This window comes from Varanus komodoensis, unplaced genomic scaffold (genome assembly GCF_004798865.1).
Source record: "Varanus komodoensis strain SLA01 unplaced genomic scaffold, ASM479886v1 scaffold3, whole genome shotgun sequence".
NCBI classification, from domain to species: domain Eukaryota; kingdom Metazoa; phylum Chordata; class Lepidosauria; order Squamata; family Varanidae; genus Varanus; species Varanus komodoensis.
This window is the reverse complement of record NW_025335761.1, coordinates 18,338,478-18,351,299: the sequence shown is the minus strand read 5'-3', so window position 1 is coordinate 18,351,299 and position 12,822 is coordinate 18,338,478. Positions and strand designations below refer to the sequence as shown.

At 41.6% G+C, this 12,822-nt stretch overlaps 1 protein-coding gene across 4 annotated transcripts in view; it reads right to left on the bottom strand.

The window, feature by feature from the left end:
• The window catches only part of UBR1 (ubiquitin protein ligase E3 component n-recognin 1), an 86,610-nt gene extending 74,014 nt beyond the window's left edge, over positions 1–12,596 (bottom strand). For 3 of the 4 annotated variants that reach the window (XM_044437272.1, XM_044437274.1, XM_044437273.1), the window contains exon 1: positions 12,287–12,595. In XM_044437272.1, coding sequence (XP_044293207.1) covers positions 12,287–12,367 — 81 coding nt within the window. In that variant the 5' untranslated portion in view covers positions 12,368–12,595. Of the gene's footprint in view, positions 1–12,286 lie in introns of all 4 variants that reach the window. The other variant, XM_044437276.1, reaches the window with a different exon arrangement.
• Positions 12,597–12,822: the final 226 nt, after the last annotated feature.

Genomic DNA, 12,822 nt, shown 5'->3' with positions numbered 1-12,822 from the left:
GCTTTAATGAGCTTTTTATCCTTGACAGATTATTGTACTTTTCTAATGTTTTGAGTTTAAAACATATCTTTTGACACCACAGACACATAGCTGTATCATGGGGCATTTTACCTTCAGGAAACATTGAAAAATGGCTTGGGGTAGTCAAATCTGCCCCCCACAAACGTGTGTGTACAGACATAGAAACAGAGCAAGTCAGAAGGGGTCTCCCTGGCCATCTAGTCTGACCTCCGGCACCAGCCAGCTCCGCTCACAACATGCCCACCATGTGCATGTTCAGAATATACACCATGTGTATATTCATTACAACTTCTGCATGAAGAAATGAGGAAACACTATGGAAGGATGAATAAATAATAAAGATAGTGACTGCATTCCACACTGAAATTAATATATGGTTCCACACAATAGTACACTCTAAGTCAGTATGTTGAAGTCATACTTTTTATAACCCCCTAACCCATGAGTTTACAATTCCAGCAACTTTAACAGAAAAGTAAGGAATGATCCGGATCAGTCTAAGCAACCTATGGGGGTGCATAGCTTAAACCTGAAAAAAGCTTGATGCGGTATATAGATATTGGAGTTTTTAATACTTTTCTGCTTAAATACAGTTATTTGCTGTAACTAGTAAGACCAACTTGAGTATGACAAACTCTATAAACATTTCAAAATTAAAATATATACATCAATACAGGCTTACTCCAATATTACTTAAATGCATGTCCTTCCTGCCAATGAGGTGAAAAAATAACCACTCTTTTGGATTTCAGTATATTTCGCTGAAACATATAAGTTATTCTGAACGGCTTTAATTCAAAGCTGATTTTTTGCCAATCCCTCTACCCGCTGTGAACCACCACACCACATTAATATTATAAATTTCTTTATGAGGAAAGTGTGACTGAAAGGCAGCTTTAAAATATTTTAAATAAATTAATAAATTACATTCTTTTCAAGGTAGTTCCCCCATTTTTAACAGGAGCTTTTGAGTGGATGGGTTGAGTGGATGACCTGCCTCATTTCTGATGATGATCTGGAGACCCTGTGTTTGATAGTGGCAGGTAAGATACCCTGAGCAAAAGCTGTCCAGGCTTTACTATAATAACTAGCACTTTGAACCCATGTTCAGAAAGGGGTCATGAAATGTTTACCGATCAAATATCAGTCCCAATTATTGTTCCTGGTCAAAAGTCTTGCACCTGCATTTCTCCAGAGCAGCTTCAAGAGATAAAGGCATGAGTTCCTGGCATTTAACTGTTGCTAGAGACACACAGATTTTTTTTGCCATAAATATGAAGCAAGAGGAAGAATAAAAAGGGCTGGGAGAACTCACATCTATGGTTCTCTATAAGCAAGTGCAGAAACAAAAGCACTCTTTCTAATATTTGATTATAACTTTTCATCATCCCTCATAATGAGGATGCAGCTGGCATTTACTTATTAAATTTATGCTTCACCATTCTGTCAAATATGGGTCAAGGAATCGAATTATAACACAGATAAAATTGAATTTTGATAAAAATAGAAACAATTAAAAACAAATCAATAAAAGAAATAAACACCAACTGTTAAAACACCTTTAGCAACAAGCTAACGTATATGCTAAAGGCCTACTGGAATAACTGTGTCATTCTGCTGACAGGCAAACACAATCAACTTAGCTTTCCTTGGCACAGAGTTCCAGGCTCCTCTCTTGCATCTCTGTCATAGCACACAGAATAATAATTGGGACAATACTTGCACTTGCCAAGCACTGCAGCAATGCCAATAGTAAACAGGCTGAGCACCACTGCAATATCCACAAGTCAGGGGCCAGACTCAGACATATTTATTCACATATTAACATATGCCATACAACAAAATTTTCTAAAAAGGAATTATTGGTTCATTAGTTCATACATATTCTCATAATGTCACCATAGCAGGTTGGAACGCCTAGACACTATTGCCCAATTAAATATAAACAGTAGAAATGCAATATACAAACACTGTTTCTATAATATTACCAAAATAAACCTGACAACCTAACTACACAGAGTAAGTTAAAGATTATCACAAACTACAAATAGCACAACAGAGGAAGAGAGAGCAGTGTTCTCTAACACAGTGTAGTGCTTATGTAGAAAACACAATTTAGAACACAAATCAATAGGGGTGCCCTTAAGGCTCCAAACTTAAAGGGTTATGGGCATCTAATGTGGGCTAAGTGCAGAAGCAAAGTTCACCTCCAACCTCCACCAAGCTCCTCCCACTCTGCAAGTCTGTTGGACAGCAGATTTTGTCTATCTAGCACTTTGGACATCAGGGTGCATCACACCCTGGAGGACCTGGTCCCCTTTCCTCCCCCTGGAACATCTTCCTTCCATGCCAGCTGTGGCGAGAGGCGTTAGCAGGGGATTCAAGTGAGAATCCCCAACTCGAAGGGTGGAAATCTTTTCTGTTGTTGGAGCTGGAAACCCTAACAATCCTATGGCTCTCTAGAAACTGTATGCAGACTATACAGTTTCTCTGCCCATCTACTTTGTTGGTCCTGTAGTTCCATCATTAGGAAGATACAGCTTTAAGTTTTATCTTACTATAGAGGCCTGCATGGACAGCACAATAAATCTGCTGCAAGTACATCCGAGCTATGAACAACACATACTTCTGAAGGAACTACCATACAGCCTATATTGCAGGAAATCGTCATCACCACAAAGGGAAGGGAAGCAAAAGGTGAGCAAGAGAGGGCCTCCAAAGCACGGCTTCTTGTCTCATCCATCTAAAGAGGGAAGTCCTGCAGTTCCTTGCTGCAAAGAGGAAGTATGGGCAGGGGGACCTGGAAATATTCAGTTTTTCCACATTCATGGGGGTCCTGCACCCCTAACCCCTGCAAATGAGGAGGTCCAACTAAGTGTGATCTGACTTACATGCAAATTCAACATAAAAACAAATTTCTGTTTTTTCAGGAACAGCACTTGTTCTCCCCTGTAGTGGAGACACAGCCCAATGGGACAAAGCTCAAGGAACAAGGTTTCAGGTTGGATGGCAGGAAGTACCTCCTGGTGGTTAGAACTCCTAGGACATGGAATGGGCTTCCATGGGAGGTGATGGGGACCCCATCAGTGAGGGTGTTCAAGGAAAAACTGGACAACCACATGTTGTATTGTTGGTGTCCCTGCTAGCCAGGTGACTTACAGACCAGCTAAACCAAGTGCCAATGAGGTTCAGACAGGCGGAGATCCGTTCAGTTTTATTCAGCTAAGCAAAGCCACCGGGTGTCTGCTCCCTACATGCAGGCCGGCAGCAACACATACACATTCCTCCTTTTCTCTCTTTTTCCACTTAATCTCGCCCCCATTGTTCCCTCACCCAATCCCCTCTCAGGGTCTGCCTGACCCTTTACCCAATCACCTTGCGGGGTCTGCATGTCCACTGCATGCCTGGCCTCGTGCAGACCCCTTATCTAGTCCAATGACATCACAGGTGGAGCGGGATCACTGCGTGCCAGTCTTTGCGTGGGGGTCTTCCTATACTCACTGCCTCTTCATCAACATTCTTTTGCCTTCCCTTTTTCCTCTCCAAAGCAAGCAGTTATACAGAAAGCAAATGGCGTTTGTTTAGCTAACTAATGTTATTTGCTTTTAGCCTATCAGGCTCCTTCAGTATATTACATGAGCAGAGCCAGTTGAAGCCCAGGAGACTCCTTCTAACTTGCTAAGTTTCTATGTTACCCAGGGACCGCCTATAGAGAAGATTCTTTATCAGAGTCTTCTCTGAACCCTTCTTCCAAAAGATTTGCTCAAGCAAAATAAATAACCATTTCTAAACACTTGCCATCTCATTCTCCAAGAATACATTTACTTCATTTCTATGCTATCCTTCTTTTTGCTAAAACTGTGTGGTGTAGTGGTTAAGAGCATGGGACTGGGACTCAGACGACCTGGGTTCTAGTCCCTGCTCAGCCATGGAGCCAACTGGGTGACTTTGGGCCAGTCACAGACTCTCAGCCCAACCTACCTCACAGGGTTGTTGTTGTGGGGATAAGATGGAGGAGGAGAATGATGTTAGCTGCCTTGAGCCCTTTGTAGGAAAAAGGCAGGACATAAATAGGGGAAAAAAAACTGGTTATACTGAAAAACACAATGTAATAGCAAATTATGTCTGGAAGAATCAAGTAATCACTTTCTCTTGTTACAAGAATAAAATAAGATTGCCTTCAAAAAATCTAATTTCCTACTTGGCACACTGTTCTATTCCATCTGTTGATTCAAATGAACTTCAAAATCACAGATTTGTTTCCTTCCATTAATCAGAAACATCAATACCACCCCTACTTGTCAGGAAAAGACATCTCAGCTTACTGTTCCTTTGGTATAAGAGTTCAAAATAATCTGTGTTCATAGTAATTATTTTATTTGTATAAACCCTTTCTAGTGGTCCCCAACAGAAAATCTGGGACCTTGCATTAATAGAGAAACTCACTAAATATCTTCATATACAAAGAAACCAAGTACAAACTGACATTTTTTTATGCAATATGGCATCCATTTATTGAATCTGTGAATACTGAAAAGAATACCTCATGACTTTCTAAGATACAAGAAACTCTTATCTTGAAATTTGTTCGGATAAAAGTTTTGTAACTATTTTATCAGATGATTCTGCATGTTCCAGAGATCCTGAATGATCAGAAGGATGTAAGGAATAAACTCATGCATAATATAGTTATTTTTTTCAATTTCATAGTGACTTTAAAGATTTTAATTAAAAAGAATACCCACTGAAACAGCACTCCAGAATTCTTCTAAAAGCAGAATATGAACAAATGAGATATACTTCCTTTAGGAGATCATTCCACAATTTCCACATTACAGGTAAAAAAAAATCTCTATCTCTTCTGCACGCTCACCAAATTACTGACAACAGTCAACAATCGGAGAAGTACTGATATTCTCATGCAGGTTCATACAGAAGGAAGGGATTCATTTTATAAATTTTTAAAGGCCTAGGCTGCATGGAACAGACTAACACCAGCAGTTTGAACTGAACATGCAAACAAAATGACAGCTAGTGAAATTTACTGAAACTCACCATAACATGACCTGAAATGCTGGACAGGGCACCTAGAAAGTGGAATATGATCCTGATGAAAACATCCAATCCTCACCACTCCACCACTCCATTGTTACTGCACCAAGGAACCATTGGTGGATTTCAGCATTGGATGTTTCAATAAACAAACCATATTGCTCAGGTTTATTATGTTGTGTGAACTGGCCAAAAGGGATTAACAGATTTAAAGGCCATAATGCCTAAACAAAAATGTAACATCATTAAAACAATTAAGCTAAACAATTAATTTAAATTACCATTTTACATACTGAAACATAAAATTGTCTCATTTTTATTCTGCATTTCCTCCAAACAGCTCAGAACAATATACAAGATTCCATTTTCCATTTCATGCTCAGAACTACCCTGTGAGACTAGTTAGCAAAATTACTCAGTTATCTTCATGGCTGAGCAGATCTTGGAATCTGGGCCTCCAACATTCTAACTGCTACACTGACTTATATCTTAACATATCCAGCCCAGAATATAAAAATTAAAAAAACAATGAAAAACAGATTTTTTAAAGCTTTCTCCTAACTGTAAATAGGCAGGCACCAGTGAAAGCTTGTTGACAATCTGATTGGTAAACTGGACAGATTGTAAGGCTGTAAACAAGACGTTCTGTAGGGGACGGATAGAAAAGCGCTCTCTCTCTCTCCCCCCTATATACACTTATGTCCCATTGAACTCAATGAATAGACATATATAGGATTGCAGTGTAAAAGTAGCAGCAGCAAAAGAAAAAGAACAAAAGTAAATGGCTTATAAATTCCAGAAATGGCTTGTTCTTTCAGAAGTTGGATACTCAAGCTGTTAAAGCATGTGGCAACACAACAGAGGAGCATGAAACTTAATAAATTTGATCCTAAGCAAAGAGGTTCTTCCCAAGCCAAGGATTTTTCACTTCCACACAATACGTAAAAGTGTCCTTGCAAGCAGATGCATATAGCACAAAGAAATGGCTAGGAAAGGGAAGAATTCCTCACTTCCAGACAACAGAATTGACTGGTGGGCAAATCTGGGGGCCTGTAAAGAGCCCTGAAAGAAACAGCAACCGCAGGACATCTCCTCAATGGCCATGGGCCTTCTTCTCCATGGCCATACACAAACTTCAGGAATTAGAGAAGCTACATAAATCATCACATATCCATCCAAAGGGTTTCTTTTTGCGTTTCTCACTTCTCTTCTGCTTCTCAAGTAATTCGTCCACCCAGAGATGTTATATACGCGATACAACAGAGAGATACTGCTGCTGCCCTTCGTGGCTACCTGTAACCTTTCTGCCACCCACCCCATTCATTGCATAGTCATCAGTTAAGTGGTATGGTGTGAATGAGATGGGGTGATTTTGCAGATGCCTGGCTGGCTGTGCAGAATCCCCTTTGTCTCTATAGCCATGAAACAGATGGAAGAAGAGCAACTAAACAGTTTTTGTTTTCTGGCTCAAAGCCAGAGGGCACTTTTGGTAATCCAAACTTTTTGCTGGCAAAGGAACGGGTCATCCCTTCCTGAAAAGCCTCTTCCTGTACTTGCATAGAAAGAAAAAGTAATTGCTGGGGGAATGTTTTCTGCATCAGCAACTTATCGCACACATTCAATGGTCCCTTAAGCCAAAGCAGGAAGCAAAGAAGAACAGAATACTGCACCAACTACTGCCATCCACTTGACACAGCATCCTATGGAGATAAACAAGGTCTGAGAGACAAGCAATGATAAGCAGGTTAGGGAGGGCAAGTTAAATGGGGCACTGCTCCCTTTGCCCTCTATAGCAAGCCTTCCTTGTCATGAACCAGAAATTCCCTCTCTACAGTGTTGTTAGGGTTTGAAGCAAAGCTATCATATATCTTAAAATAAAGGCAAGCTCATACAAACAGACATTATCTGTAGTAGATTTGGACCTAGCTAGTCAAAGTTTTAAAATAATCTGGCAAATATATCTAGAAACATTACCAGGCATGATGTCTGGAACATCAAAGGGCAAAAAGGAGAGAAAGCACCTCTTTCTATTTACAGAATAAGGGCCTGCAGTCAATCATACCTCATAAAGCCATTTCTAATTACTGTGCTGCTTCACTGAATTACCAGAAACATTGCACCATGCAATCAGAAAAAGAAATACGGAAGAGGAGGTTAATATTCTAAAATGGCACAAAACAGAAGTGCAAGAAAATCACCTTGTTTTTTTAAGCTCACTGAAACAAACCAGCTGCCTGTCAACCAAACTGCAAACCCCTCTTTAACTAGATGCATTTTCTGCTTCTTGCAAAACAGAATTTAGTAATTATGTAGAAAGATAAGAAACTGGAAAACGTTTGGATTAAGCTTCAGTTTGTTAGTCCTCACCCAGTCCATTGTTCACAGGCAGGCACTGGTTTAAAAGAAAAATAGAGTTGCATGTCATGAGTACACTGATAACAACATGCTCCAAAACTCTGGATGACCCCACCCAGTGGTTTCATGTAAATGTTAAAGAACATGAGGAACAGAACAGACCTCTGAGGAACTCCATGCTGGAAAATCTGTGAGCCTGAACAGTATTCCCCAAGTACCACTTTCTGAAGTTAGTCCTCTAAGTAGGAGCAGAACCACTGCAATGTAGTACCCAACCCTCCCAGCTCAGACAGCTGCCACAGTAAGATACCACGGCTGATGGTATCAAAAGCCACCAAGAGGTCCAGGATATCAACAGGGTCACATTCCTGCTATCTCTGTCCTGGCACATCATACAGGGTCACCAAATCTGTTTCCATGCCAAAACCAGGCCTGAACCCTGACTGAAATGGCTGCAGATAATCAGACTCAAAGATTGCCTGGAGTTGATTGGAAACCACCTTTAAGAACGTTTCCCAGGAAAGGGATATTTACTACTGGCCTATAATTATTAAGGTCTTTTGGGTCAAAGGAAAATTTTCTCAGAAGTGGTCTCACCACTGCCTCTTCCAGGCAGCATCGAACCACTCCTTGCAAGGGGACATTTATCACCTCCCTGGCCCAGCCAGTTGTTATTTCCTTGTGGGCTTTTATAAGCCAGGAGGAGTAAGGATCCTCTACAGAGTTGGTTGCAGAAACCTTGTCAGCCTCCTTAAACTGTACTAACTGAAACTCATCCAGTAAAACTGGCCTAGACTATCTCTGAGTATCTCACTTGATTTAACTGCTTTAATCCCTTCCTTCCTTGCTGGCTTCTATAGGCCAGGAAGAAGGAGGATTCAGTACAGAGATGGTTGCACAAAAGGACAAGAGCCTTGTTAACTTCCTCAGTCTGTACCAATTGAAACTCACCCAGCAATGCTGAACCAGACTGTGCTCTAGATATCTGCACAGATTCAGACCTATTAACTGTTGAGTCTAAGTTCTGGTGGATGCAGGAATTTTTTTCCTGGAAGTGCACAGAGAATAAATTACAGCAGGTCTCAGATGGTTCCTAGATGCCCCTGGAGTCAGCATATTAGCAGGCTTGGACAGACCTGAGAAGCCCTGCTGGGCAACAAAGGGAAAATGTATAAAGACAGTGTTTTGCTTTGTTTTGCTACCATCACTGCCCCAAGAACACTCAGTTATAAGCACACACCAGGGCTCAACTGTATCCACTGGGAATCTTTCTTCCTTTGCACTCAAGCCATCTCCTAATTTCCATCACTCTCGGCTCCAGGATACACCATGGAGCCATGTGAGCTCTACAACAGGGAGTGTACTCAGAAGTGATCATGACAACTCCCTGGGTCATTTCTATGTTCCACAGTACCACCAGGGCTTTGATAGACAAAGCAACTGTATCAATCGGGAAATCCCCCAGAGCCCTCTGGAAACCTTCCAGATCTTTAGCCTCTGCAAATTGACCATCTTAATAGGCCCCCACCCTTGCAGAGGGGAAAAGCTGCCATCAGTCAGAATCTCAGCAGGTGGAGCTCTGGCCATGACAAAGGGGCAGAGTCAAGGTCCCCCATACTCAGACCACCATCCTCATATCCAGCTGAAAAGACCAAGTCTACAGTATTTCCCACTGCATGTGCTGAGCCAATGACACCTTGAGGCAGTACCACAGTTGTCAAGGCAGCCATGAAATCCTAACCCAGGTAAGGTGCACTCAGCACAAATACTGAAGTCTCCCAAGACAACGTGGGAGGCCCCAACATCACATTTGAGACTACCTCCATCAGCTCAGGTAGGGAAACTGATGGGTTGCAGGGTGCACAATACACCAGCAGAATCCCCAATCTGTCCCACTGGCCCAACCCAAGGTGCAAACACTCCAGACTGGTTGTTGGACAGACAGAGTGCCTGGAGAGAAAGAATTTTTATAAACTATGGTGACCCTCCTTCCCCAACCCTCAAGTCTGTTCTAATGCTGAACCACGTACCCCAGTGGGCACAACTGGGAGTGGTTGATTCCTCCCTGTTCACCCACCCAGGTCTCAGCTATACATGGTTGATCAGCTGCCTTATCCACAATTAAATCATGGATGAGGGAGATCATATTCTACACTGATCTGACAGCCTCCCTCCCAGGCATAGTTCTGGGTATAAGCCCACATGAGCAAGAAACAGGTGATGAAGAAGTGGAGCAGCACCTTTATCTTCATGGCATCCAATGGTAACCCAGCACTCTGCAGGATGCCTGCTTAAATGCTCAGGGGGCTGCTGAATGGCCAGGGCAGGTGAGTCTATTCTGCACTGATGAGATCAGCTAAAATGGCAAAGAATGCTGGAAAAGTGGCAGGACAGCTTGCAGCAGATCTTAAAATGCAGTAGTCTACTTCCCCAACACTCCCACAGCCTCTTTACCAGTTTCAGGAAGCAAAATGTTCAGCCAGAGTCTTTACATCACAAGCCCTTGATTCTCCACCTGACACCTATCATCGCCTTCTGGGTGCTTAACTGTTACTGCAGCATCACAACTTGCAATTTCTACATTCACCTCTACAGTACCAAATACAGGGTTGGCATGCAATTTACCAAGATAGTTTCAACCAAAGTAAAAGAACTGGCTTACTCACCCCTAAGTCTTCCTGCCTGGAAAACAGCCAATTTAAGGCATTAACACTTATTTCAATACTCTGCCATCAATATATACTATTACAATTAAAGTTAGTTACATTTTAATTACATATTCATGGTTTAATATAGCCAACAACAGATTCCTAGAGTTATGCATTTGAAAAATAAAACTGCCTTCAATAATATATGTAGTTTATATGTTGAACCCCTAATATCTGCCTTGATTTTTTAAATCTAAAAGCAGGCGATAATTGCAATGTAATAAAAAACAAACAAATTCAGGCAATACAGTATTAGTAATATTTTCAGATTCAGACCAGTTTCACAAATGTTAGCAAAGTTTTATAGTTCCATCAACTTGTTCCACAGTATTTTCTAAAATTTTTCCTAACATAGGTTGTCTTACTATTCACTTTTAATTCCATATTTGCATCTAAAATCCAGTGCTACACGACAGGTTTTTGAGTATTAAAAAGCAAATAAAAATACACATGATGGTATGTGTATCATTTTTCTCTTTAAAATGTTACTTTGTCCTTTAAAATAATACAACCAAGGTCTAATCCCTTCTTACTCATTGCTCACGTGTGTTTTGAACAGAAAAAAACAATATACATGTATATGCAGTGTCTTATCTGACACATGGTGGTCATCACAGGGTAACAGCAATCAATGACAACACATCACTGAAACAGCAGCTTATTAGTTGTTCTACTTACTATACAGACTCTCTCCAAATACCCATAACTGAGTTATTGGTCTATCACCTTTGCTTATATAGGAAATAAAAATCTTTTACGTTTCCTGGTATTCACTAAGGTTAAGCTGCTGTTAAAGTCTACCCAACCCAAGATAAAAGAAATGATATGAAATGCAGTTTCTTTTTCTTGAATGAAACTATTTGAAACTCTTTATTATTCACTGCTAAACAAGCCAGCACACTAACTCAAATTACCATTATGTTTAAGGTACCTCATTATTCTCTACCTTTGTTCCTTGTCACTTACCACAACTCACAACCTTGTATTTATCACATTTCCACTGTCTCATGCCAAATGTATTTCCCTTTATTTTTCTGCACCATTTCTTCAGCTTTTGACACATCTTTCAACTCTTGCTCTCCTACATGATGAAGCCCTTTTCAAGACTCCTCTTTAATGAAGAACTCCTATAAAGTTTGCTAATACAGTTACATTTAACAAAGATTTCCTCAAAACTTAATGTCTAAAAAAATGTCACCAGTGTTCACAATGCATATCTAACATATGAATTAATAACACTGCTCAAAACACAAGGGCATTGCTATATCTGGCCCAAGAGTCTGAGTTACTTTCTAGTAACTGCTTTTAGGAAGGCAGCCTAGAAATCAATCCACCAAAGGGCAAAAGCATAATGTGCCCACTGGTCTCAGTCCTCCTCCTTTCCCTCTCCAACTTCACAATAATAATATTAAACCTATTTAAAGTGAGTTTAGGTTAATTATTATAGTCACATATATTTTTAATTGGCAGTGCAGGTAAATGCCCTAACATTCCTGTTTTACTCCAGAAAGATCTCTTTCCAGAAGAAAAGCTCTTCTCAATACTGCTTCTGCCTGACTTTGTTGTTTTGTTCCAAATGCAATCTTGTCAGAACATTTATTTGTTCCATGCTTATTGGGGTGGGGAAGGAAAACTACTATTTCATAAAACAGCTCCACCTAAAACTAAAATCTTGCCACTGTAAAATTAAGAAAACATTTTAGGTTCTCCCCTCACCCCCACCCATTTTTGCCGGTCATCTAAAATGAGTTTTGACAGCATGCACGTAGCGTTGTTCAATGTGCAGGTGTGCACTCCCGTCTGACAGAGCCGCAGGGTTTAACCATTTGCATGCTGGCGAAAAGTATCGGGAGCCAATCACACCGAGCACTTCGGTAAAAGACCTCTTGCCTGCTGGCTTGAATGTAAGCAAGGATACGGCTAACAACCCCATTGTGTGGGCTGCATGAGGCACCAATACCCTCAGGGCACAGTCCGAGCTTCCCCATTTCTTATGGCAGACACTTGGTAGGGCTGTATAGAGTTCCCCGCATAGTGTGTCAGCTTCGAGCCCTACATGGCTTTCATTGCCCACGAGAAACAGAAATGCGTGCAGCAGAAGGTATTAATCCCGAGGCCGAGAAGACCCCCCAGCGGACGCGGAATCTCACCCTGGCCAACTCCGGAGGCTTGACTGGGGCAGCGCCGCCCGTTCCAGCCATCCCTCCCTCGCCGTCGCCTCCATCCGCCATCTTAGGAGAACTGACAACCTCCAGGCTGAGCCCCGCCACAGGCCAACCGGAAACCAGCTGAGAGAGGAGAAGTGGGGGTTTCTATTCGGAAAAACTTGACCCAACGCTAGATCCTAGGAGAATCTGGTCCTAAGTGAAATTGAGCATGCTCAGATCGCTCACGCATGCTCAAGAGAACATTTGCCGAAGCCTCACTTGCTGCTAGGACAACTGTGGCGGCTGCCTTCTGAACAGGCAAGACGCACAGGAGATAAAGTATGTCAACATGGGCGGGTCGGGTGGGGTGAGGGTGGGATACGCCGAGTTTGGCGTGTCATCAGGAATCCCTCACGGGGCGGGGGGGGACTTTCATCGAGATCTGCGTAAACTGCTACCCGTTGCACACATGTCTGGGTGAAAAAGTCACACTGAAGTTTGTGGGCTTACTCTCGAATAAACATTGCTTTGGATCGAGT